Source organism: Hemitrygon akajei, chromosome 7 (assembly GCF_048418815.1).
Source record: "Hemitrygon akajei chromosome 7, sHemAka1.3, whole genome shotgun sequence".
NCBI lineage: Eukaryota > Metazoa > Chordata > Chondrichthyes > Myliobatiformes > Dasyatidae > Hemitrygon > Hemitrygon akajei.
Window position 1 is genome coordinate 136,269,288 of NC_133130.1, and position 27,758 is coordinate 136,297,045.

Genomic DNA, 27,758 nt, shown 5'->3' on the forward strand with positions numbered 1-27,758 from the left:
ATCTTATGTCAGGGTGAAATACAAGAAGTCTAGAGGATGGCTAATATTCCCTTATTTAAGAATGTACTTAACTAAAGTTTTTTAAATATTGAAATTGTACCTACCCCCTTTTTTGTGTAGTTTGTCCTATATATCCAGCACCTTCTGTGTGAAAAAGTTTCCTCTTTGATTCTTGTTTAATTCTTTTAAGACTCAAGATTACTTACTGTCATTTTTCAGTGAATAATTGTGAAGGAGAACAAAATGATGCAGCATTAAGAAAAAGACAGTAAGCATAAAGAACCCAAAATACACAATAAATATAAATGATGAGATTGGCTTATATACATAGTCTAATTGTATGTACCCTCTGTCACCTTAGATCAATGTCTCTGTGCACATAGACACAACATTCATAGATACTGCCCTATCTGTCAAACAATTTCAGGTTCTGACACTGCTGCAAGCATGTTTTTCATTTTACCTTAACTCACTGTACTTGATTATTGCATTTGACAATAATCTTGATTTCCATCTCTTAATTTTTAGTAAGTTAAAGCAGATGGGACATTTACAGTAAAATGGTAGGGCCATGGCAAACGTAGTGCAGGGATACAAGGAAATATTTCCCTGAAGGTGATGACGCTGATAGGCTGCTGAAGAAGGCATTTGGCATGCTTGCTTTTTCGTTCAGTACATTGAATAGAAGATTTGGGATGTCATGCTACAAACATAAATTCATTGATAAAACCACACTGTGGTATACAGTTCTGTTTATCTAGTTATTGGAAGAATGTAATTGAGCAGGTAAGGGTATAGAAAAGATCTACAAGAATGTTACTGGGACTGGAGAGCTTGAGTTATAAGAGACTGGTGCTGTTTTCTCTGGGTGACTTTAGAGGTATACAAATTCAGTAGGGGCTTGGGTAAGGTGAATGGTCACAGTCTTTTTACCAGAGTAGCAGAATCTAAAATTAGAAGGCATAGATTTTAGGTGAGAAGGACCTAGAGAACAAGAATTTCCACAAGAGGTATTGGGTATGTGGAATAAGCTACCAGAGGAAGTGATAGAGGTGGGAACAATTACAATGTTTTAGGCAGGCCCAAGGATAGCAGAGGTTTAGAGGATATGGGCCAAATGTAGGCCATGGGACTAACTCAGGTAGGCATGGATGAGCTGAACTAAAGAACCTTTTCATTGTGTAATGTAATTCCATGATCATGTGAAGCCTTTTCCAATGACAAAAGCAACTTAATCCATGAGGCAAAAAAGCAACTTCATTTGACATCAGGATAGCCATTGTCTTTGTGTTGCAAAAGAGCTCTAAGCTCCAAACTGGTCTAAGCTCCAGTGACTGATGTTAATACTACCATGTTGAAAGTGGTTATGATTATTGGTGACCAGTTATTTCAACTTCAGGACTTGCTGCATGAATTTCTCAGGTTAGTGACAGTTCACTTGGATTCAGATTCAGATTTAGATTTATTTATCACATGCACATCGAAAGAGAAAGATGAAGATAATCGTTTTGTGTTAACAACCAACAAAACTCAAGGATGTGCTGGGGGCATTGCTGAAGTGTCACCCTGCATTGCAATGCCACAATAGCATGCCTGCAATGCTCAACAGATAAAAAGAGCAGAACACAACAAGCAACTGAACTACAACAAAACAGACCCACTTCCTCCTTTCCATCCACCCCACGGTCCTTCAGCTGCAGGCTAAGCCTCCAGTCTTTCAGCTTCCTGTGGATTCATGAACTCACAGTCAACAAGCCTCTGATTTCCGCAATAGACTTCTGACTCGTGGATCCAGGGCTTTGGCCATCGGACTTTGACCTCTGGACTTCAGTTGAACTTTAGGCTTCTAGCTTTGACCCCAGGACTAGCCAGTGATGGGACTGCAAACTTTGTGCTCCGAATTCTGGATTTGCCAACTCATGTACCTAAAGGGGTCACTGGCCTGTGTGCCTCCTGCTCGCACGGATATTTGATCTCAGGACCCACTGACCTGGGGAGACACGCTGACTCAGTAGGACACCAGTCCTTGCCTTTGCTGGTCCTCATCCACAGTGCTTGACAGCCCAACAACCATGGATGTACTTCGTCACCTGTCCACATCACTGGCCTTCAAGCGTGGAGCGAAGTCTAGATTCTGGCCTGACCTTTAACTTCTCTACATTTCTGTCCCTAAACCCTAATCTGACGTCGGACTCTCCCACACCCCTGTATCTAAACTTTAAGTTGACCCCTAACTCTCCTCTCTGTTCCCAAACCTACCCATCCCTGGGTCTCGGCCTAAAACATAGACTGCTCATTCTTCTCCATAAATGCTGCTTGACCCGCTGACTTCCAGCAACATTTTATGTTTGTTCCTTTGGATTTCTAGCATCTGCAAAATCTCTTGTGTTTCTATTATTAATGGATAAAACATTTAAGGCTCTGTATCAATGGGATTTAACTATGTAAAATTTTTGTCTAGAAAGTGGAAATTACCTAATGGAATTACCTGGGTTTTAGTAAAGTTGAAATGAATGTGCTGTGTTTGGGTTTGTTGTGTTTATTGTGACAATAGAATTGTTTGATCAGATAATTCTAAGTTTAAATTTCTTTCATTTGCAGAGATTTGCATTGGTCTGAAATCAATAAATAATCTTACATTTTAGGAATATGTAAGACATTTTGCTTATTTGTTCAAAAAAACACAAGTTATTTCAAGAAACTGGCTTTTGAACAAATGACCAAACCAATTTTAAAGGTTGAAAGAGTTTGCATTAAATTAGATGGCCTTTACCAGATATGCTTGAGAAGCATAGCTACAGTATTTAATATTAATAGATAATTTCTAATCTGAATGATTTACGTGCTGCTCAGGTGTACTCCTGTCTTTGCATTGATCTTGAGTTACGATTTGTAGTCAAATAATAAAATCCTGTATTTTTAGATCAATAGACAGAAACACCTACACTTCCTTGGACCCCTGATCTTTGAAGTTGTTGACATCTTTTCTGGAGAATGACTTTTCATCAGAACTGGAAATAGAAACAACAGGTTTTAAGCAAATAATATGGGCAAGAGAAAGATTGAGGTGGGGAGAGAGGAAAGAACTAAGGTCTGATGCAACTGAAGGATGTTGGTGTAATGTAAAAGAGAATGTCACAATATAACAACATAAGAGATAAGAGTTGTAAGTAGGAGTATTAAAATAGTAATAATTGTTAACAATACACCCCCTCCCCAATTATTCTATCTTGTTCCTGAAGTTGATATGCATGTTTTCCGTTGTAGGTCATTGGCGGGAAAAACATGGATTCAGCAATTATAATTGATTTTTGTTTGCCCAAGCTAAAATGTGCCAGATCATTTAGTGACCTGACTCAGCTGAAAAAAGACAATTTATCACACATCAGAAATAAAATTTATGTTTTTGCTCTATGATATGTAGCAACACTTTTCCTTTGCTCAGTAGTTATTGAGAACATGTTACAATAGTTCAAATCATGGTCTTCACAGAAAAGGAGTTTTCCATTTTAATTATAACTTTCTATTGTTAATAAACCAGCCATGATGGAATGGTGGAGCAGACTTGATGGGCCAAACAGCATAATTCTGCTCTTATGGTGTTAGGTTCTAGACAGTAGTTTGAGACCCAAGTTATATACTGCATCTTTAAAAATCATAAGCATGTTGAAATTGAGTGAACAGAATTCTGTTTTTAATCAATAATAACATAAAACTTCCTTAAGCTTTCTTTGGTTTAGAAAAAGTAAATCCATAAACAGTGGCTGCTAGTGAGTTTAAAATTAGAAATTTTGGAAAACACGAAATTGCTTTTCCTGTTTTGCTAAAGCTTATATTGAAGACACGAGCCTCAGTTTTAAGTACAGTTTGGCTGTTGTTGACTAGATTAAATGAAGGTCGCTTTCTAAGTGCTAATATTGCTCTCCATGTTGGGGGGGGGGGGAATAAGTTACCATGCATTCAGAGATGTAAAATAAAAGGAAAAATGCTTATAGGGCTGAGATAGATTTTGTACATTGATATTAAAATAGAGTATTGTAAAATAGAACCTTAATTTTTTTTTGTTTTTCTTATATAGAGTTGTGACCAATGCTGATAAAATTAGGTTTGTGTTGACTTGCAGAGAATATCTAATGGACTGTTTATTTGAAATAGAGCATTTAAAATATTTTTGCCTTCCTTCCCCATCTATTGAAGAGTTTGCAATTGCAACATTGGCCTCGTCTGTCACCTTTGTATCCACAAAAGTAGAAGTCTTCCTTGATATCCTAAATAGTAGAAGATGATCATGAAATAACATATTTCTTTGTTCCTCAGAGGGTAATGAAAATAATTTTTAAAGTCAGAGGCAGATAGATGCTTGTTAAACAAGTGGGTATAAGGTTATTGGGATAGGCAGGAATGTGGAGCTGGAATTACAGTCAGCCTGTCATGATCTTATTAAATAGCAGGCAGGCTTGGGAAGCCAAATGGCCTATTGCTCCTGGTTTGCATGTTGGAATGCTGGATGCTACTTTAGGTGGAAGCTGACAGGACATTTTCTGACAGAATGAATGAATTCCCCAACAGACTAAAAATGTCTGCAAACATTACAGATTCAGATCACATAAAAACAATTTGTAGTTGTAACTTACTGTTAAACTAACTGTACCATAAAGTCCTCCTTTTAGTCTGTGTACCTCACTTATATTAACATGGAAAAATGTGAAGGTGGAACAATGTAACGTATAGAAAGATGTTTGCTAATTGCATGCTTGGTTTTGTTTTCAGAGAATTCAGTTCACTGAGCAGAATTGGAAGAGAGTGATGTTACATAAGTAATACAGTATGCAAGAGTATATGTTTGTATTGTCTTGATTTAGTAGATGGCTGGCTGATCTAATTAAACTGAAGAATTGTATAGTATGGTGGTAATGTCATATTGTGGTCCAGATCCTTCTAACACAACAGAATGTTACAATAATCATAATCATGCCATTATGATTGTTGTGTTAGTGTAGCAAATTGCAATTCCAGTTGAAATAAAACTGCATTCTGCACTAGCAGATTGCTACTTGTTTTAATATTTCTGAGCTATCGTTAATCTTCAACTGTTATAATACATTACAGTTTGGTTTGATGTATTCTGATAATTTTTAAACAATCAGTTTCATTCATCATGCAAAATTTCATACACTTTAAAATATTTATCTTAAGTTCAGGTTTGGTATAAATGAGGTAATCGGAGAAATTTCGTGATACAAGATGATATCATATGACTATCGATTGAAAAGAGCCTACCCCGCCTAATCTCATTTTACAGCTCTGCTGTGTCCTTTCTTTTTTCATTTTTTTATACATTATGAAAAATTCACACAGGTTAATGAGGTACATTTAACAGACTTCTAAAATACTTGTATATGAGTAAAAATCTTGTCTCCAGACTTTTCTGTGTTCTTGCTCATTTATTCACACAATTCCAAAAGGTCTCTTTGTTATTTGTGTGGAACGAGAATTGAGTATTATTGGATTTATTTTTTTGCCAGCTGGAGTAATTTGATTAGATGTTTACATTTAGAAATTATTGAACTAGGTTATTTCTCTGAGACAATGGTATAATTTTCATTTTGGGAATAATTTCTTAATTCCTTAATAACTTGCTTAATTTTTGATTTATTGAGACTGCAGCATATATAAAATGATGCAAATTCCTAGTTTGTTGCCCCAACTGATTTGGTGGAAAATTAGTGGAAAATTATTGAACATATGTCTGCATGCAAATAGTTTCCATATAGGTGCAAATTTCAGAGCATTGTGCATTGAGTTCCATTTGAGCATGCTCACTTCAGTGAATTAAGCCCTAATATGAAGCTGTAGCATATGATCACAATTCTTTGAATATGAGGTAAACATTAGTGATTTTATGAAAAGAAAGGACTTGAATATTAATTGTAATGATCTAATTATTTTTGTTAATCTTGATGATTGTGTATAGCCACAGCCCACTGGAATTCATGTTTTTTTTATCATGAGGGAAATTTTCTTTGTCTATGGATTTTTGTACATGTCTACATATACTGACATTTAAAAGAGCACATTTTATGTAGATAATTACCATCTGCAATTTGACTATCGTTTAGGTGCTCTAATTATGAAAGACAGTGAATGGATATAAATGTTGTGGAGCAAATGAATAAAATTTCTTTTGACACATTTTTATAAATGAGGGCTGATCACGTCTAAAGAATCTCATGCATTGACATGTTCAATGATTGGTTTATTACCACTGCATTTCACTGAGATGCTAACAAAATCTTGGCTGGTGGATTTTCTTATCAAAGGCAAAAGAATGTTGGATACAAAATTATTTCATTGTTTTTAATAAGTGATAATAAAATGGCTGTGATCGTGATGTAACAGTACTGTCTGGGCTGCAGTGCTTTCAACAATGTGCATTAGAGTGTATTGGTATTTTAGATTGGAGAACATTATCCTTTCGTCCTTCTTTGTCTTAATTTATGAATACATAATAGTGTTGTATGTTTACAACCTATATATTTATGTGTGACCATAAGATAACACCATTTTTCCTCCCTTAATGTTATTTTCAATTGCTCTAATGCACCTTAAGTGGTTTCAGGGGTGTTTGTCTTTGTAATCATTGTTCATTTCAAATTTTTGAAATTAAATACTTGTAAATTTTTGGAAAATGGGAAAGCTGTAGGAACTCTAGCTGGAAGATTGTATTTACTTGAATTATTTGAAAATCTGTGTATTGCATAAATGGGAAAATGTGTCAGTTTTATTTGTTTAAAGTAGTGTATTTTAAAAATGTGTGTATGTTTTGCACAAGGATTAAGATTAAGAATAAGATTAAGATTCTTCCCCCTTCCCCCACACACAAAATGTTGTCATGGATTGGAATCTTTTGCCTCATATCTGCAATCTCCATTTGGATAAACCGTAACAGTTCTTCACATTTCTGCCTTATTTATAAATTGTACAATATTCTTAAGACCAACCATATCAGAAGTTGATGTAAATTTTAGGGTTAGTACAGAGGTATCATTTTGCTGTCTTTTAATGACTCGCTGGAATATTGTTCCAATTAATTATTGGGCTAATTGCAGTTTATTGGGGAAATAGGCATAGATGAAATACTTTTTGGTTAACTATTAATAATGTGGTCTATATGTTAAAAATTAAATCCCTATAACTTTTGGTGATTCAGTTGTACCATCTTTTCAAAAGTCTTTTGCCACTCTAAATTTCAGCACTTTTTAATCTATTTTATTTGAAAGCTAGTGACTTCATTTAATCTCTTGTTGCTCTCAACTCCATAGGTTTCATATATAATTATGGCTAGGAGTGCTGGGAGTGTGAATCTCATAACTGAACTAGATTCTGACTTGCATCCATATGAAAACCTAGATCCTAAGCTGATTTTTGTCTTCCCTGGCCCATAGGTACTGGGAGGACATTTGTAAAAACCAGCTGCTGCCATTGGCTGAAAATCACAATTCAAGTTCTCTATGATTCTGCTTAGAAATAAATTGAGTATGACAAGGTCTTTATTGTAATTACATAAATTCGTTACACCTTGAATGCCTTTTGTCTGGTTTATTGTTCAAGAGAGGATTCAAGAGAGAAATAATAGTCAGATTGCATTTTCTTGAGGTTGTCTACATATAAAATGGCTGAAGGTCAAAATATTTTTTTAAGACTAAAAATATTGTGTATAGTTTAAATGGGAAGTGGCCTTCAAGTATTAATTAAATGAGTGGCACTTGGATAGACTAAGAATCTTCATGAAATACAGAACTACAAAACACAGGTCATAGTTTACTTCTGTGTTTGAGATATGAAACACTGGATAACATAATGTTGTTTTCCCTTGTTATTTGATCCTGATTTGTTTGAGAGCAATAAACTTATTTTGAAAAGACCTGATTTGTTTTTGTGCAGACGATGGTTTTGCTTCATCCATTTGTTCTTTTCTTTATTGTTTTGAAAAGTTTTCGCATGGCTGAAATGCTGTCATTTTATACATGGATATTTCTAAAGAAGCTTCTTATTGATATATGTAATTAATTTCAGATAAAGTACATAATCTGTAAAACATTCTTTTTACAGTTCAGTTGTACAGTACCCAGCACTGAGCTAGTGTAGAATTAATGCACTTACACTTTAAAATTCATAAGCAATGCCGGCAACATTTGGAATTTGTGAGTGGTTAAAGACTTTTTTGTGTTTTAATTTTATATTGAATGACTATTTGGCTTGACAATCTAAAATCAATAAGGTATCATGGCAGTTCCTTCCATTGAATTGTATTTTGGTCATTTTGAAAATAGATTTATTAAATTATAATGAGTTCTGAACATTTTAATGAAACAAATTATTTGGAGATGTGTGAATTATATTTCATTTTTTAAAATCCCAAAAGATGGATTAGTTAAATAAGATTTCTGGAATAAGCATTTTATCAATCTTTAATGGCTAATGTTTAGAGGCTGGGTGTATTTATTCTTTTCTTTTGAATCACTCTTACGGATCTGGGATTGCGCATTTGTCACTGTAATCCTAAATTTGTAAGGAAGCTTTGCTGCTTTATACCTGGAGAAGTTACCCAGTATGTCTTGTATGTATTTTTTATTATTATGAACTGTTTAGAATTGCCATGAGAAAAAATGTATTTTGTTTGAGGCATCCCACTTTTGCAGTTCTGAAGCAAAGATCAATCTGTGCATTGCATTTTTCTTAATATGACTAGTTTCATGAACTTCATGAGACTGTGGAGCATTCTAGCCCAAGAAGTGTGGGATAGTCAGTCACAAAATGGCAGATAATCGAGCCTGCAAGGAAACATGTTATGAAATGGTTGAAACTGCATTGAAGAACCTACATTGAGCATGCTCAGATTATTGAATTATAGCCTATAGGGGGAGACGAAGAGTTGAAGCAGCAAACTGTCTTCAGCCGCAAGTAGGGCTTACAAATGCTAGTCTTTGTCCAAAGAAAGGCATCAGAATGACCTGTAGAACGCCTATGCAGGTAATTACTGCCTGCTGCTTGTGCTCTAACACTTTGAGCTTTCAAATTGGACAATAATATGCACAGGTTGTTTGTACTAAAATTATCCTGTCCTAAATTTAAAAATGAAAAACATTCAGTACTTTGAAGTCAGGTTGAATAAATGTACAAAGTAACTTTTTGATGGAGAAACTTTATACAAGTCTTAATGTTAAATCTACATTTAAATGATTGTGTTGCTCCATGTAAGAAGTATGCAACATTGATTTTTTTTCTTCAAGAAGTTTTGAGAATAGAATAAGCCTCTTTTGTTTGAGATAACAGTAGATACTTGTGGATTCCCAAAATCTATTTGGAGAGACTCTAGGGACTAAACAGATCTGTGATTTTAAAAAGAAATACAGCAAGTATGTTTGCACCTGGTTTCATAAATAATGTAACAATTGCTAACCCAATAAATTATCAGGGTATATATCTTAGAATATTTTGTCTTGTAAAACATACATTTTCCTCAAATCCTGAGTTGCGGACATTGATGGGGCATTGTGTATCTCATGGTTGAAATTGCACGATTCCTAAATCTTGCAGTGACTCATGATGTGATGGGTGACATATATTGGTTGTCAAGTGACAACATCTTTCTAGATTAAATTAAAATTTAAACTCATTACTTTGTTGGATCTGGAAAATGGCATATTTATTGTTTTGTTACTTAAGAAGATGCATGTTGTTTGCAATGTGGACTTAGAAGAAACCTGATCAAACCCCTCAATTGTCTGTGATTTTTTTTTTGCTGTGAGCAATTGAAGTAGGTCAACTTGCAAAATGCTGTTTTTAATTTTTGTGAGTTTATCATGCTTCTAGATCTTTTCTAGTTTCCAAACACATGGTCTTATTTTAAGAAACTACAGTATGTTTGCTAGATAGAGGAGAATAACTGATTTGATAGTCATTTTGTTGAGAACCCATTTTGAAAGTAGTTTAAATTTACAAAAGTGCCACTGGAGCATCTTGTATATGGGAGCATAGGAGTTTTATATAATACTAGCAAATGATGTCAGAAGTTTACATAGAAAATTGCATCCAAGGCTTTATGTACTTGTGTTAGTTTACAAATGGCAGAACAATAAGCTTGTTCAACCATTAAATTTTAAAGGTGTCACAGTAACTTGTACTTCAAGTAATAAAACTGTCCACTGTTTAATTTTGATGCTTAAATCTTCAATAAATGAGCAATGTTGTGCATGGCATAAGCAGCAATACTTCATAAATAGCATTCCTGTGATTTCTATTCTGGAGTATGGGGCAATCTCTTGGGTATATTTATTGAATCAGTTAAAAATATTTTGAATAGGTTGGCAATTTGGCTGCAGTTACAGTATCCAGTTGACTATAAGCATTTCAGTGTGTGATGCCATTATTTTCCTATGCTAGTTTTGCAGATCTTAGTGCATGAATGCCTTTTTTTCTGTAGTGTCAATGGAGCCTACAGAACTTTTATAATATACAGTTCTTTTGTAATATATTCTTTGTCATATATATGCCACAATTTAAGAAACTAAAGCCTGAGAGGAACATGAGAGGTATTTCACTGACATACAAGCATTGTGGATTAAGGAAGGGTTTAGGAAGGAGAAAGGTGATGTCGCATTCAGAGGGATAATGTGTTAAAGTGTAGTGACTTAGTGGAATTGGAGTAAAGGCTGAGGAAAGACTAGAAGGAGCTAGCCATGGCTACTGCAGCTTCCCACAGTGCAATGTATCAGTAACAATGTCTTGCAGAAGAAGAGTGCAGCACTGCTGCACTCTGAGACGTTTACTTACATGTCCTTGTCCGAGGCAAAGGGAGGGATTTCATAGCGATTGCCAACCCAATCAACATAGTGACGACATATATAAATCTTATTGTCCTACTGTAATGAGTGACTAAAAATAGAAATTTGTTTCTTGCATAGTTAGTGTTTATTTTTTTTTACCTATATTAATTCTGTAAGAGTGGAATTGTATTCTGTATCTCAAATTTTGGATTGGTGATTTCTAAATTCTGCAAAGGCAAATTTCCATACTCCAAACAGCCACTGGTGGTTGCCAGTAATTAACGTCTTTGCATTCATTAAAATACCCATCAGCCATTGCACATTGCTTTCTCCCAGTGAGACATCAGCCCTCTTTGTGGGTGGTGTAGTGGAGAGTGAAGAAGGATGTCTACATTACAGCAGGATCTAAGGTGGAACTTAACTTGGACAAAATTGAAGTGACACATTTCAGGAAGTTACACATGTAGAAATGCACAGTGAATGGTAGGCCCTTGGGGAGTGTCGGCTAGTAGTTGTAGAAAAGATTCACAAGAATAACGCTGGGGTAGTTTAGTTACAAGGAAAGACTGGATAGGCTGGAAATAATTTCCCTGTTGTGAAGGAGGCTGAGAGGTGACCTTGTACAGTTTATAGAGAGTTGTAAACCTCTTGTGGATGCAGTCTTCTGCAGGGAGGGGAGTCAGAATTAGAGGATACAGTTTTAAGGTGAGAAGGGAAGAAACATTTAAAGTTGACCAGAGGGACAGCTTTTTCACATGATGAATATATGGAACTAGCTGCCAGATAAAATGGTAGATAATTAATATCAGGTTTATTATCATTGACATGTTGTGAAATGTGTTGTTTTGTGTTAGCAGTACAGTGCATTACATAAAAATAACTATAAATTGCAATAAGAAATGTATATAAAAATAGTGGTGCAAAAAGAGGGCAAAATAGTTAGCTGGGGCTTACAGAACATTCAGCAGTCTGATAGCAAAGGAAAAGAAACTTCACAAATATACTCAAGAGGTTTGGAAGCTTGAGGAGATTATGGTTTTGAACACTGAGCTGTAATTAGTCAGCGGCCTGACATGGTATTACTGTTGTCCAGGTGGTCCAAGGCCAAGTGGAGAGCATCTTCTGTAGACCTGTTGAGGCGATACAGTTACAGTGCCTAAAAGGCATTTATTCAGGCATGTACCTTTAGAGCAGGGGTCACCAACCTTTTTTATGCCATGGACTCCTACCATTAACCGAGGGACATAGCCAAATGCAGGTAACTGAGACTAGCTCAGCCGTGCACCTTGGCGTGGTTGAATTAGCCATAGGCCATGTTTCCATGCTGCATAACTCTGTGACTAATGTTGGTGAAAGCTGGTTTGGTTTAATAACTGAATCTGATTTTTATGCACTTTTGTCTATTTTTATCAACCTATTACATGCCCTCTTGCTTTCACACTTTCTTTTGATTATTCTTCCTCAGTTTTCGTTTGCAAAGTTTAATTAAAAGTCCCCTTGTGCTCATGCCCCTGTTGTCATATAAGAACAACATAAAATATCACAGCACAAGTTTTTATGGCACATCATTTCATGCATTCCAGCAATTCAGAGAATTATATCTACTCTTAACATCTTACATTTGTCCCCCATCCATCTCTCTATCCACACTGCTATTTTTCAAAGGTGGAACATTTCATTAAGGCAAGAATCATTTTTTGTGAGTCATCTGTGATAAAAATGTTAATCTGTTTCTATTTGTTTTAATTTTCAGAAATATTTTAACATTTTAGGAAATAATTTCTGAAAATTATGTTGTTTTTCTTTTGAAAAGATTATTCTTAATAAAGAATAACCACTTAACTAAGCTCATGTTTTTCTAAGACCCTAATTTTTTTTCTGTCTCACTTGACAAGACAGGAGTGTTAACCAAGAACTGAAATGACATTAGTTAGATTTAATTTTCTCCACTATCCTCTTGAACAGAACTGTCTTAATCCTTGATTTAAGTATTTTCCAGATTGTTTTACAAAACTTCTGTTCTTGTCTTTACCATCCTTTTTTCTGACTTCAGGTTATTCTGAATGTTCAACTTTTTTGTCATATATCTTATTTCCATTAATATCACATGATATAAAACTAATTGTATTTTGTTTGTATTCTGTGTGGCATTATAGGCTACAAAATATTAAATAAAGGTCACCATTTTCTATTAAGTAAAGTTTTGTTTTCATCTGTAAGTGGTCTTTTCTTTTATGTATTTGTGCTAATTTCCATATGGTTTGAGCAGCAGTCTTATTTCATATTCTTGTACTTCCTAATTTCAAATTTGTTTTTGTTTTCTGTAGTTTTATAATTTTAACAGTAAGCAAATTATCCTTGCTAGAATTTATGCAAGGCCTTCCTTTATAGAAGCTGTAATGATTTAATGGGAGGATAACATTTAGAGCAACAATGGGAAGCATTGAAAGAGCAGCTGAAGATGGAATATATGTATCATTATCCCGAAAGGGGGAGAAAGGGCAATGGGGTGGGGGGAATACTGGAGATGTGAAGTCAAAGCATTAAATGTTGAATAACCTTAGGTTGGGTGGCATCTGTGAAAAGAGAAGTAAAATTAACATTTCAGGTTGAAGATGCCAGAACTCAAGAGAAACAAATTACCCGGTAGTTTTAAATTGCAGAAAAGGTATGGAAAGATGGCTGGGACAAAGTGATTACCTTTGTTGGGTGAACCCAGTGGTGAAGCAATCTGGTTGATAGGTTAATGAAGAAAATGAGAGAGAGGAACAGAGAAACATTAATCCATGAAGGAGGCTGCAGAGTCTGTCAATGTAGTTAAGGCAGATGAAATACACAATAATAAAAAACTAAATTAAGATATGAAATGTATATTAAATTTTAAAATTAAGTAATGCAGTAAGAGAGCAAAAATGTGAGGTGGTGTACATGGATTCATTGTCCATTCAGTATTCATTGAACATAGTACAGCACAGGAGCAGGTCCTTCAGCCCATGCATTTTTGCTGAACAGGATGCAAAATTAAATGAATCCCTTCTGCCTACATATGATTCATGTCCCTCCATTCATGGCATATTCATATGCCTATGTAAAATCCAATGCCGCATCTGCTTCTGCCACAATCTCAGTGCATGTTCAAGGGGATGCACCCATATATAAGAAAGGTCTGCTATATATTTAAAAAAATGCCCTCTACATCTCTAAAATCCCTGCCCCTCTGCCAAGTTAAAGCTACGCCCTCTAGTACTTGACATTTATAACCTTGGAAAAGTGTTCATCTGCTTTAAGGTGATAAATCTATGGGGATTTTGTTTTGTCTGGCAAGCATTTGAGGAACTATACCATGAAGAAAGTATCTTATTTAAGTTCAGGCTTGTTTTATGATACAGACAACAGAGATTCTTTTCAGTAATTAAGGATTGTTCAGAGTAGAATTAGGAAAAATGGGCTGTTAGAGTACTGGTGTCGAAGGGTAACAAGGACGGATGATGAGTTCAGCAGTGACTGAGCTGACCATGTTTGGAGTCATGTGATTCAATAAAGGTGAAAGTTCAATGTCAAAGTAGTGGAAAGAATATGTGCTGCCATCACGAAAGTTACAAATAGTCTGGTTGAATTTTGAATGGATGGGAAGGTATGTAATGGAATTGATTGCTGGGGAGCAGAGTTCTGGATGATGGAAAGACATTTTGAATTCAAGGTAACTAATATTGAGGAAGAGCAGATAGATCTTACAAAGCTCTGCTGTGCTATCCCTAATTAGCCCCAGCCTTTCTAAATAAATATAAATCCTGCCACTTAGAATTTTCACAAATAATTTCCCTACTTCCAATCTACAGTAACCCGGCTTATCCCAGCTGCCTTTCTGAAATCAAGGAAATCTTCCAGTCTTCGTGTACTTTGCTTTTCACTAATGAATGTGCAAAAATCTTCATTATGGCCCTAGCAATCTCTTCACTGTCTTTTGTTACCCAAATTTCCTTAATTTTGTCATCTTCTTTTCACCCTTACTGGAACATGCTATCTCTGAACTTGATAACTCTTTAAGACTGAATTATCAAATGCTTATTTTGCTAGCATCTGCTCCCAATGCACCTTTGTCAGGTCATCTTGTGCCATTGAATTTGGGAAAGGCTGATTTAAGATTGTAATTTGTGGGCCTGTGTCCTTTTTTTGACTAGCTTTGAAACTTACAGAACAGTGATAATAAATTTTCTTTGAATTTTGAACTTAGAAATATTAGTAGTAAACAATTTTAGTTACAATGACTGAAGTACATAATGTTATCATATGCAATACTGAGATTCATTTTCTTGTGGGCATACTCCATAAGTCCATTAACCATAATAGAATGAATGAAAGACAACATCAACAGGGCAAACAATCTGTGTGCAAAAGACAACAAGCTACAAATATAAAAAGACATAAAAAAGGAAGTAATAATAAAAATGTAATAAATACCAAGAATATAAGCTGAAGAGTCCTTGAAAGTGAGTCCATAGGTTGTGGGAACAGTTCAGTGGTGGGGCAAATGAAGTTGAGTCAAGAGGTTGTTGTTGTTGTGGTATCACTCAATGAAATTTTCAATCTTCCTATATGCTGATTCATCACTTCCTTTGATTTGGCCTACTGTGGTGTCGTCGGCAAACTTAAATATGGAATTGGAGCTGTGCTTTAGCCATACAGTCATAAGTGGAAAGCGAGTAGAGCAGGGGGCTAAGCACATAGCCTTGTGATGCATCTTTGCTGATGGAAATTGTGGAGAAGGTGTTGCTAATCTTAAACTGACTGAGGTCTGCAAGTGAGGAAATCCAGGCTCCAATTGTACATGGAGGTATTGAGGCCAAGATCTTGGAGCTTACTGAATAGTTTTGAGGGGATGATAGTATTGAATGCCGAGCGGAAATCAATAAAAAGCGTCCTGTGTATGCATCTTTGCTGTCCAGATGTTCCAGGGTTGAGTGAAGGGCAATGAAAGAGTAGTGACAGTAGGCAAATTAGAGCAGATCCAAGTCACTTTTCAGGCAGGAGTTAATACATTTCATCGCCAACCCCTCAAAACACTTCATCACTGTGATGTTAAGTGCTGCTGGATGATAGTCCTTGAGGCAGATTACCATATTCTTCTTAGGCACCGGTATACTTGAAGCAGGAAGGTATCTCAGACTACCAAAGTGAGAGGTTAAAGATCTTGGTCAATACTCCAGCCAGTTTCATTACCTACTGTTTCAGTTACTTGGATAAGGTGGAGTACCATCTCCATCTGTTTCATGAGTGCATTTAAGAAATCAAAGTCCCTTGCACTAAAATAATTCCAGCTAATATTTGGAAAATTTTGATTCCTCACCACTAACCACTTTTCTCTCACACCTTTAAGATTTGTTTACATGTATGTTCCTCTAATTCCTGCATACATTTGTGAGTTCTGTAGTTTAACTGCAGCAATGTGATCACCCTTATCTTATTTAGTTCCACTGTGGGGTATTCTCTTTGGATAGTACTGTGATGGTCTCCCTAGTTAGCAGTGTGACTTCCTCTTGCATAGCCCTCTCATCTCAAACCACTTTTCTGGGTTACAATAATATTGTAATTTTTGCTTTATCACTCTACTTGATATGATCTTCGTAGTGGAGTACGATTGAGGGCCTACTCTCTTGTTTCTGATGTTCTTATTTCAGTAATTTTTTAAACTACTATTACAGAACTTTCCTGCCATGATCACTGGGTCATGACTTTTTCTATCGGCCACGAATAATAGTGTAGGTTACATTTCAAGTAATAGACTTGTATCAACCTGAATTACAAAGAGACTATTGAAAATGGTGAATTAGTCCCTAGATCTGAACTTCTAAAGTATTGCACTAAATTTTGATGAGTTTTTTGTTTTCAAGCTGCAAATCTTCTTTTGAGATAATTTTGCATTGTATACCAAGATATGCCAGTCCAACAAATCTGCTGCGTAGAATATTTGCACCTCATGAATACAAAGATACGTTGAGAATACATCCACGTATTTCTTCTGTGTGAGTTCCTGTCTGTCATTCTATCCTGTTTGTCTTATTCTGTTAATGGTAATCCACTAACTTAGACAAAGTTAAGTGGATGTATTAGTAGTTTAGGAAGGAGTTACAACTGCATGCTTGAACAGTGATTTCAAAATAAATAATTTCATCAGCAAGCTGATACTGAACTCCTTTGGCAAAAGCTCAGGAAATGCTTGTTTACATTAATGCATGTTATATTTCCTACAGATTTTATGTACTTGATCTAAATATAAAATACAGGAATAAAAACCTGTAAATTCATTTCTGCAGTAAATATACATGTTGTTTCATGTACATATTTGTTTCTCAGTCTGCAGGCATGACTGGGGCAGACACAGCCGTAGAAGATGGGAAACGGGAAGTAGCAAAGGAATCATCCACTACTGAAGACAAAGGTGAATAATTATGCTGGCCCAGCCTAGAGGCTTTGCTGTTTTTTGAATGTTTTGTACAAACATTCAAGTTGATAATTAACAAATTGAATGTTATTTTAACTGAAACAGTTTGAAATTAAGTCGATTAAAGAATATGGATTACTTAACTGTTTTGTCAATTTGATAGACTTGAAACTCTGCAAAAGCTATTCCACTCCGAACTTCCTCAAGTAATCATGAGTTCTATATCTGCTCAGCAACGCTGTTTGGGATCTTGCTCTTACAATGTACTGTCTCCTTGCATTTGCCCTATCGAGATGCAGCACCTCACATTTATCTGGATTAAGCTCCATCTGCCACTTCTCAGCCCATATCTGCAACTGATCTATATAGTGCTGTACTCTTGGCCAGCTTTCTACACTCCATAACTCCACCAATTGTGGTATCATTCGCAAATTTACTAACCCAGCTACCTACATTTTCATTTGGTCATTTATATACATTACAAACGGCAGAGGTCCCATCACAGATCCCTGTGGAATTATACTAATTTCAGACCTCCTTCCTAAAAAGCCCCTTTGACCACTACCCTCTGACTTCTAGTTCTGAGTTTAAGAACTAGTTCTGAATTAAACCAGTTCTGAATTAAAGAACCAACTCACTGTGGATCTCATCCATTTTAATCTTCTGGATTAGCCTCCCATGAGGGTCTTTGTCAAATGCCTTACTAAAATCCATGTGGACAACATCTGCTGCCCAACCCTCATCAGTATCTCATTATCTGTTCAAAAACTCAAATTAAGCTGGTAAGGCACCACCTGCCACACACAAGTCCATAGATTTCCAAATGCTGATATATCCTATTCCTAAGAATTTTTCTCCAGCAATTTCCTGACAACTGACGTGGACTCACTGGTCTGTGGTTCCCAGGATTTCCCATGTTCCCTCCTTAAATAGAGGTACAATATTAGCCACTCACCAGTCCTTCGGGACCTTGCTTGTGGTTACAGAGGACACAAAGGTACTGGTCAAGGGCTCAGCAATTTTGTTTCTTGCCTCCTTCAATAACCTGGAGTAAATCCCATCAGTATTGGGGACATCCATCTTGATGCTCATTAGGAGGCCCAACACTTCCTCCTCCTTGACCTCTAAACACCCTTATATACTTATAAACTCAGCATTGATCTCCTGGTCCTCCATGCCCTCTTCTGTGGTAAATACTGAAGCAAAGTATTCATTAAGTACCTCACTCACATTCTCTGTATCCAAGCAAATATACCCCCTCCCCCTTTATCCTTGAGTGGTCCCACCCTCTCCCTGGTTATTCTCTTACTTTTGATGTATGCATAGAATGACTTGGGATTCACCTTAATCCTACTTGCCAAGGACTTTTCATGGCCCCTCCTGGCTTTCCTAATTCCCTTCTTCAGTTCTTTTCTGACTTCTTTATATTCCTCATGTGCTTTGTTTGATCCTGACTTCCAAAGCTTTACATACTTTTCCTTTTTCTTCTTGACTAAATTCATCATCCCTCTGGACATAAAAGGTTTTCTTATCTTTTCATCCCTGTCCTTCTTTCTAACAAGCATACCTTTCCTGTACTCTGTGCAATTGATCTTTAAACACCCTCCACATGTTTGATGTGGACTTGCCAGAGAAAAGGTGTTCCCAGTTAACACTTCTTAATTCCTGCCTAATGCCCTCATAATTTACCCTACTCCAATTTAAAACTCTCCCACAAGGACTATACATATACTTATTTGAAAGATAAGGAGTTATGGTCACTATTCCCTAACTGTTCACCCACTGAAAAGTCAGTCACCTGGCCAGGTTCATTACCCAACACCAGGCCCAGTATGGTACTTATATGGTTTTGTACTTACAGGTTTCTTAAAATACATATACTTAACAAATTCAGCCCATCTAAACCTATTATGCTAAACAAGGTCCCAATTTATATTAATGAAGTTGAAATCCCTCATGACATCAATTTTTACACATTTCCTTAATCTGATTATTTATCTGTCTTGGTGGCTATTACAGGGTCTGTAGAACAATTCCATCTGAGTGATTGCACCCTTACTATTCCTGAGTTCCACCCAAATGGACTCATTGCCTGACCCCTCCATTATGACTCCTCTGAGTGCAACTGTGATACTGTTCCTGAACAGTAGTGCAACTCTACCCCCTCTTTTACCTTCTATAGCTTCTAAAACTTTGAAAACCTGGTACATTTATCACTCATTTCTGTCCCCCTCTCAACCAAGTCTCAGTAATGGCTATAACACTGTAGTTCCATATACTGATCCATGTTCAAAATTTATCTCTCTTGCCCATAATACTCTTAGCATTAAAATACATACACACACTCAAACTATAGGACACATCATTCCTGTTGATATTGATTTTGTGTTTCAATATTTACCTTTCAATACCTTTTGGTTTGACCCTTCCTTTACTGACCTGATGCTCCTGAGTAGCATTAGCAAACCTCCAGGATGTTGGTTCCCTCCAGTTCAGGTGCAACCCATCCCTCTTGTACAGGTCACCTCTTCCCCAGAAAAGGTTCCAATGATCCAAGAACTTGAAATCTTGTCCATCTCTGCAGCCATTTATTCATCTCTGCTGTCATCCCATTCCTAATTGCACTAGCCCATGGCACAGGGAGTAATTTGAATATTACAATCTTGGAGGTCCCACTCTTCAGCCTCTTTTCTAACTCTATATACTCATGGTGTTGGACCTCCCTTTTTCTGCCTATGTCATTGGTGCCAATATGCACAACAACCTCTGGCTGTTCCCTCTCCCCTTTGAGAATATCCTGCAGCTGCTCCAATACATCATTGACCCCAGCACCCAGGAGGCAATGCGTCATCCCGTCTCTCTATTTTGGCCATAGAATCACCTTTCTGTCCCCTTAACCATCAAGTCTCCTTTCACTACTGCACTGCCTGACTTCCCCTTTCCTGTTGAGACTCAGAGCTGGCCACAGTGCCACCAGCCTGTCAGCTGCTCCCATCAGTCATCCCCCCCCCAGCAGTATCCGGAGGGATGTACTTGTTGCTGAGGGAAATGGCCATAGGTGAACCTTGCACTGACTTGATTTCCTTAACCTTTCTTTTCCTGGTGCTCACCCATCTACTGTCTGAAGCCTGTATTCTGGATTTTACACTGTGTGTGTTTTCCAACACTAAGGCTGTTTACAAGTTAGGGGATGAGCAGCTCTATTTTGTATGGAAGGTGAGATCCTTCAACGTGTGCCGCAGGATGTTGGAGATCTTTTGCCAGTATGCTGTAGCGAGTGCAGTTTTCTTTGCAGCTTTATGCTGGGGAGGCAGCATTGGTGCTGGTAATGCAAAAAGACTAAATAAACCCATCAAAAAGGCTGGATCCAAATTTGGCTACAACCTGGGCTCTTTTGAGTTAGTGGTGGAGAGGAAGCCACTAAACAAATTGTTTTCCATTATGGACAATCTGGCACATCCTCTCCATGGTCTACTGACTAAGCAATGGAGCACCCTTTCGATCAGACTCATTCAGCTCCGCTGTCACAAGGATTGTTATTGAAAATCTTTCCTACCAAATGCAATAAGCATATACAACAGTTCATCTCTGTGCAACAGGAGTACACACATCATAGTGCAATATACTCTTTTATTAATTCATACATTATTATTGCACATTGGTACGTTATTATTGTGCATATTATTCTGTACTTTAAGTCTGTACACTAAGTGTTTTTAAATGCTGCTGTAACAAAAGAACTTCCCTCTCGAGATCAATAAAATACTTATTATCTCTTCAAAAGTCTTGTCTATAATATCTTTAGCCTCCTGAATACATCCACCTCCAGCTCCAACTCCTTGACCTGGTCAGTCAGACGCTGAATTTGGGCACACTTCCTGCAGATGTAGTCATCGGGGAAACCTTCAGGTATCCTGAATTCCCACATCTGACAGGAGGAGCAATCCATCCTGACGACTCTATACCAAAAAGGAAAAGGCTTGCACCCTCTTCACACTCTATCAGAGGTACATTCAAGCAGTGGGTGCTGCACTACCCTCCTTTTATTTGCAGCTGAGGTTAGGTCTTTTATCCAAAACTTTCTGTGTCTGTGCAGCCTTGCCCTTATCTGCTCCTTTTATCAAGTCAAGTCAACTCAAGCCACTTTTTATTGTCATTTTGACCATAACTGCTGGTACAGTACACAGTAAAATCGAGACAATGTTTTCAGGACCCTTCCGCTTCCGCTCCCGCTATCTTTCTTCAAGGTCAAAATTTAAAATTAAAATGCCATTGTATTGGACATTTCAACCCTGGGAAAAATATACTTGCTGTCTAGTCTAAACCTTTAAATTTTTTAAACCTCTATCAGATCTCCCCTCAGCCTCTGCTGATCCAGAGAAAACACCCCAGTTTTGTCCAAACTCTCCATAGAGCACATGCTGTGTAATCTAGGCAGTATCCAAGTAAACTACATCTGTACCCTCTCCAAAACCGACATATCCTCCCTATAATGGGGTGACCAGAACGGAATGTAATATGTAGTCTACAATCCATAATTCAGCTTTAAGGCTCCCAGACCTGAAATATTAACTGTTTCTTTTTCCACAGATGCTGCCTGACCTCTTGATTTTTTTAAATTTTAGAGTTCCTTTTGATTTTCATTTACAATTTTTGTGTGATTGGGAAGTAATGAAGCTGTTGTGACCTCTTCTACAGGAAGTGACCTCACAGCTGCTAATTTGAGTGTCACCGAAGCGCCACTGGAAATTTGTGAGATGTTTGCAGATGGTGAAACCAATGGTTCTTGTGGAGAGAGTGAAGAAGCATCTTCAACCATTAATCATCAAATGTCAATTAAAAACACTCAGGATACTGTGAAAACTACATTGCAGGATTTAAATGAACTGAAACAGATCAATGAAAATGGAATATTAGAAGACAGTAAGACAGTTAAAGCAACTAGTCATATGAATTCAGATGATTTGACACTAGCATCTGTGACCGGAAGTAATGGATTTGTTTTAAATAATAAACCCTTATCGCAGGTACAGACTGGGTCTCCTCCCTTAATTGGACATGCTGCCAAAACACTTCCTTCATCTCCCAGCAAGGCTGGGGGAATTAACAAAGTAAAAACCTTAAGTTCAGTGTTAGCTGCTGAAGTTCTGCAAAATCAAGCCATGAAACCGCTTACTCTGGCATCAGCCAAATCAGGAGAAGAAAACCTCGAAGAAAACACATCTCAGGCTAAAATATTCTCACAAGGCCTCAATACTGAGGTCAAAGTTCATAGAGCAAGGAAGACAATGCCCAGGCTCAATCCAAATCAGGTAAGAAGCTTCATCTTCAAAAGTTATTGGTACTGGTTATACTTTTCTGCACATACCCTCTGGAAATTGCTTAAGTTACTCAGGATTAACAACAGTACTAATGAAGGAATTGTTACTTGTGGAACAATTTGGCATTTTGTTTTGGAAAAGAATCTAACTATCCATTATGCACATATCTGAAGCCTTGGAATCTTCAGTAAGATTTATCTTGATATCATTTTAGTAAATTTTAAAATTAGACTATGAGCCTCCATAAAGTCTGTTCAACCAAAAATCAAAGTTGGTGTGTGGAGCAGTTCTAAACTGTATTGATGGCTGTGTGGATAAATAAGGTTAACAAAAGTTGAGCACATTTGAGTTGCTTTGATTCAGATTCGCATAGCACAAAATCGGGTCCTTTGATCTATCACATTCATACCAAATCTTTTGCCCACTAATCCATTTGGGCGCATTAGAACCTTGTCCTTTATACCTTACATATGGGCCTAAGTATCTCAAACATGGTGATTGTGTCTGACTCCACCATCTCCTCTGCAGCAAGTTTCAAATAATGACTCTCCAGGTGGGGAAAATAAAACAACCACAGATCCCATTTAAAACTCTTTCCTCTGACCTTAAGCCTGTGTCTCTTGTTTTTGATTCCTCTTCTGAGAAAAATAATTCTGGATCTTGTGTTACATCCCTTGGCCGCCTCCTCTCTAGGGTAAACAAAGGCAGCCTATTTAATCTCTTCTTCCCATAGCTAAAGTCTACCAATCCAAGCAACATCCTCATCTATTTCTTCTGAATTCTCTCCAGTGCAGTCCGATGCTTCCTGTAGTATAATGAGCACACAATACTTCCAGCTGCTGTGTAATTAGTGTTTTGTGGCATAAAATTCATCTTACAGCTTAAGAGGGAGAAGCTAAAATCAGATGTATTAATATTACATTTGAGTAAAGGTAACTACAGAGGCATAAAAGAGGAGCTGGAAGGAGTCCCTGACAGATGATGGTAGAGCAGTAGTGACAAGAGTTTCTGGAAGTAATTTGGAAACTACAGGATCCTTTCATCCCAAGGAAGAAGAAATATTCTAAAGCCAGGATGAGGCAGCTGTAACTGAAAAGGGAAGGCAAGACAGTGCAAGTTCAAATGTCATTCAGCTATACACGAATACCCATGAATATTACCAAATGAAACAGCATTCCTCCAGGGCCAAGGTGCCAAACTGCCATCAGTCATACATAGCATAAGGCACATGTAGCACATATAAAGATAGCAGTAAACATACAGTTGCACAAAAAATATAGTGCAAGTCCCTGAGTGTCATGTCCTGTAGAGACTGATGGTGCAGGATATGCAGAGTAAAAGAGAAGCAAGAGTGAACAATGAACTGCTGGAAAATGATGCTGGAGAGTTATTAATAAGGAGCCAAGAAATTGCACACAAACTAAATAAGTATTTTGCAATAGTTTTTACTGTGAAAGATAACAGCAATGTGCCATCAATTTAAGAGAAGAGGCAGAACTGAGTGTAGTTGCTATTACTAAGGAGAAGGTAGCTGAAAATTCTCAAGATGGATAAGTGACCTGGACTGGATGGACTTCACCCCCAGAGTTCTGGAAGTGGTTGTGAAGGTGTAAGTCGTATTTCTTAGAATCACTAGAGTCAGGAATGGTTACAGAGGACTGGAAAATTAAAAATGTCACTCTTTCAGAAGGGAGGGAGGCAAAAGACAGGAAATTTTAGACCGGTTACCGGACTTCAGCTGTTGGTAAAATTTTAGAGTCCATTATTAAGGCTGAGGTTTTTCAGTACTTAAAGCACATGAAGTTAGCATACACGAGGAAATCTGCAGATGCTGGAAATTCCAACAACAACACACACAAAATGCTGGTGGAACACAGCAGGCCAGGCAGCATCTATAGGGAGAAGCGCTGTCGATGTTTCGGGCCTGACGAAGGGTCTCGGCCCGAAACGTCGACAGCGCTTCTCTCTATAGATGCTGCCTGGCCTGCTGTGTTCCACCAGCATTTTGTGTGTGTTGTTGTTTGAAGTTAGCATGATCTCCTTAAAAAACCATGGTTCCACTAATTCTGATATTATGTTAATGATCTGGACAACAGATCTGATGCCTTTGTGCCACATTTGCAGATGATTAAAAGATAGGTTGGTGGGGTGTGGGTGGCATGCCAGGTATTCTGCAGAAGGACTTCGACAGGTTGGGAGTATGGGTGCAGAAATGGCATTTGGAATATTGTGTAAGGAAATGGATAGTCATGCACTTTGCTAGAAATAATAAAAGGCATAGACTATTTCTCAGTGGGGAGAGAATTCAGAAATTGGAGATGCGAAAGGACTGCGGAATCCTAATGCAGGCTTCTATTTAGGTTAACTTGGAGGTTAAATTGGTAGTAGGGAAGGTAAATGAGATATAAATATCCATTTTGAGAGGACTCTAGTGTAAAAGCAAGGATGTAAAACTGAGGCTTTATGAGGCATTGATCAGACCACATTTGGGGTATTGTGAGCAGCTTTTGGGCCCCATATCTAAGGATGGATGTGCTAGTGTTGGAGAGATTCCAGAGGATCCCACAGATAAGAGGGTTAACATGAGGAGCCTTTGATGACTCTGGTCTATTCTCATTGAACCCTACTGAATGTGAGAAGTATTGTAGGAAAGGCAGATGAGTTCAGGGCATGGATCAACACCTGGAATTATGATATAATAGCCAGATTGACAAGTCAGTATTCCAGGATTCCGTTGTTTTAGACATGATCGAGTGGGAGGGATTAAAGGAGAGGGGTGGGATATTAGTCAGGGAAAATCAGGGCAGACTGGAGAACTCGTCTTGTGAGCAAGACTGAGTCTTGAGATCCGCTACCCAGAGCAGCCAGAGTAGGCCCAAGCCTCAATCTCAGTTCATTATATTAGTGGGGCAAGAAACATAAGTTTGTTACAGTAGGTGACACCAAGATTGGGGGTGTAGTGGATAGTGAGGAACACTATCGTGACTTGCAGAAGGATCTGGATCAGCTGGAAAAATGGCAGATGGAATTTAATGTAAGCTGGTGCGAGGTGTTGCTCTTCGGTAGGACCAACCAGGGTAGGTCTTACACAGTGAATGACCAGGGTACTAAGAAGTGTGGTGGAATGAAGGGATCTGAGAATACAGGTTCATAATTCATTGAAATTGGCATCACAGATAGATAGGGTCGCAAAGAAAGCTTTTGGCATGCTAGTTGTCATAAATCAGTGTATTGAGTACAGGAGTTGGGATGTTATGTTCTATAAGCATTGGTGAGTATAGTGTGCAATTTTGGTCATCCACCTACAGGAAAGATGTAAATACAGTTGAAAGAGACCTGGATTATAAGGAAAGATTGAATAGGTTAGGTCTTTATTGCTTGGAATGTAGAAGATTGAGAGGAGATCTGGTAGAAGTATACAAAATTGAAGGGTATACATAGTAAATGCAAGCAGCCTTTTTCCATTGAGGTTGGGTGAGACTACAACCAGAGGTCTTGGGTTAAGGGTAAAACGTAAAAAGTTAATGGGGAATATGAGGGGAAACTTCTTCACTCAGAGGGTTGTGAGTGTGAAAAGAGCTGCCAGTGCAAGTAGTGCATGCAAGCTTGATTTCAATGTTTTAAGAGAAGCTTGGAAAGTTACATGGATGATGGGGTATGGTGAGCTGTGGTTCTGGTGCAGGTCGATGGGAGCAGACAGTTTAAGTGGCTTGACATGGATTGGATGGGAGGGTCTCTTTCTGTGCTCTACTTTTCTAGATTCTATGAATATTGAAGGGCGTGGATAGAGTGGACGTGGAGAAGATGTTTCCATTTGTAGGGGTGCTGGGGGAGAGTCTAGCTCCAGAAGGCACAGCCGCAGAATAGAAGGATTCTCCTTTAGAAAAGATGAAGAATTATAAGTAACGCTTATTACTATAGGATAGAGAATGTGAGGAATTTGTTGCTACAGCTAGCTATGGAGACTGAGTCATTTGGTATACAGGTTTCCCCCACTATCCGAAGGTAGAGTGTTCCTATGAAACCATTTGTAAGCCGAAATGTTGTAAAGCGAAAAAGCAATTACCAGTAATTTATATGGGAAAAAATTTTGAGCGTTCCCAGACCCAAAAAATAACCTACCAAATCATACCAAATAACACATAAAACCTAAAAGAACACTAACATATAGTAAAAGCAGAAATGTTATGATAAATATACAGCCTATATAAAGTAGAAATATTGTATGTACGGTGTAGTTTCACTTATCAAATTCTGGAAGACAGCGAGCCAAAATCGATTTGGAGAAAAAAAATAGGCACGTACATGCATGCGCACACAAGGCTTCATGGTCATGGTGGTCTGTCTCAGGGTAAACACACATATAAAGTGGGTGTTTTTTTCGTAAAAGCAAAAATCCTCTCTGGGTTAGTGAAAACAGGTACTAATGTAGGTCTTTCGTAACAGCAAGCTGTCGTAAAGTGCACGTTCGAAAAATGGGGGCCACCTGTATTTAAAGTGCTGGTTGATAGGTTCTTGGTTAGTGTAGGTGTCAAAGGTTGTGGGAAAAAGGCACTATAATGGGCTTGAGAGGGAAAAATAAATTAGTGATGATTGAATGGCAAACCAGGGTTGCTGAGCTAATTCTGTTCCCATGTTTTATGGTTTGCAGATCGCTGGCTTATCCCTGCTGCACTTATTAAATAATGGAACAGCATTTGCTAATCTTCAGTCTTCTGGCACTTTAATTGTACTTAATGATCATTTGCAGAATTTTCTTGTCAGAGCCCCAGCAATCTCCTCCTTTGTTTCCCATAACAGCCTGGGACAGATGTTGTTAAGTCTTGAGGATTTATCAACACTTTTCTGTGTGCCCATGGCATGCAACTGATTCTTAATAATAACTCCACAAAATTATCCATGTGCAAGAACACAAGAACATGGGCACTTGGCCCCTCAGCTCTGTCCCACAGTTTGATAGTTGCATGGTTGAGTCATGCAGGTCTGAATTCCTCAGATGCCAGTTACATATACATAATCCTGAGGTGTTTAATCTTTCACATTTATCTTCACTCTTAAGCATATCTCTATGTACTCAGTATCTTCAATGAATATAGATGGGAAGTATTCATTTAGGTCCATGTCCATATTGCGTGTCTGCACAAATCCAAGCATTTACCCATGCTT

At 37.5% G+C, this 27,758-nt stretch overlaps 1 protein-coding gene across 10 annotated transcripts in view; it reads left to right on the top strand.

The window, feature by feature from the left end:
• LOC140730957 (histone-lysine N-methyltransferase EHMT1-like) overlaps nucleotides 1-27,758 on the top strand; it is a 188,886-nt gene that overhangs the window by 33,251 nt on the left and 127,877 nt on the right. For 4 of the 10 annotated variants that reach the window (XM_073052059.1, XM_073052068.1, XM_073052061.1 and 1 more), the window contains exons 1-3: nucleotides 8,995-9,033; nucleotides 17,184-17,268; nucleotides 21,970-22,583. In XM_073052059.1, the coding sequence (XP_072908160.1) occupies nucleotides 9,010-9,033; nucleotides 17,184-17,268; nucleotides 21,970-22,583 (723 nt within the window). In that variant the 5' untranslated portion in view covers nucleotides 8,995-9,009. Of the gene's footprint in view, nucleotides 1-8,994; nucleotides 9,034-12,066; nucleotides 12,088-16,833; nucleotides 16,853-17,183; nucleotides 17,269-21,969; nucleotides 22,584-27,758 lie in introns of those variants that run through there. The other 6 variants (XM_073052060.1, XM_073052063.1, XM_073052065.1 and 3 more) reach the window with 3 other exon arrangements.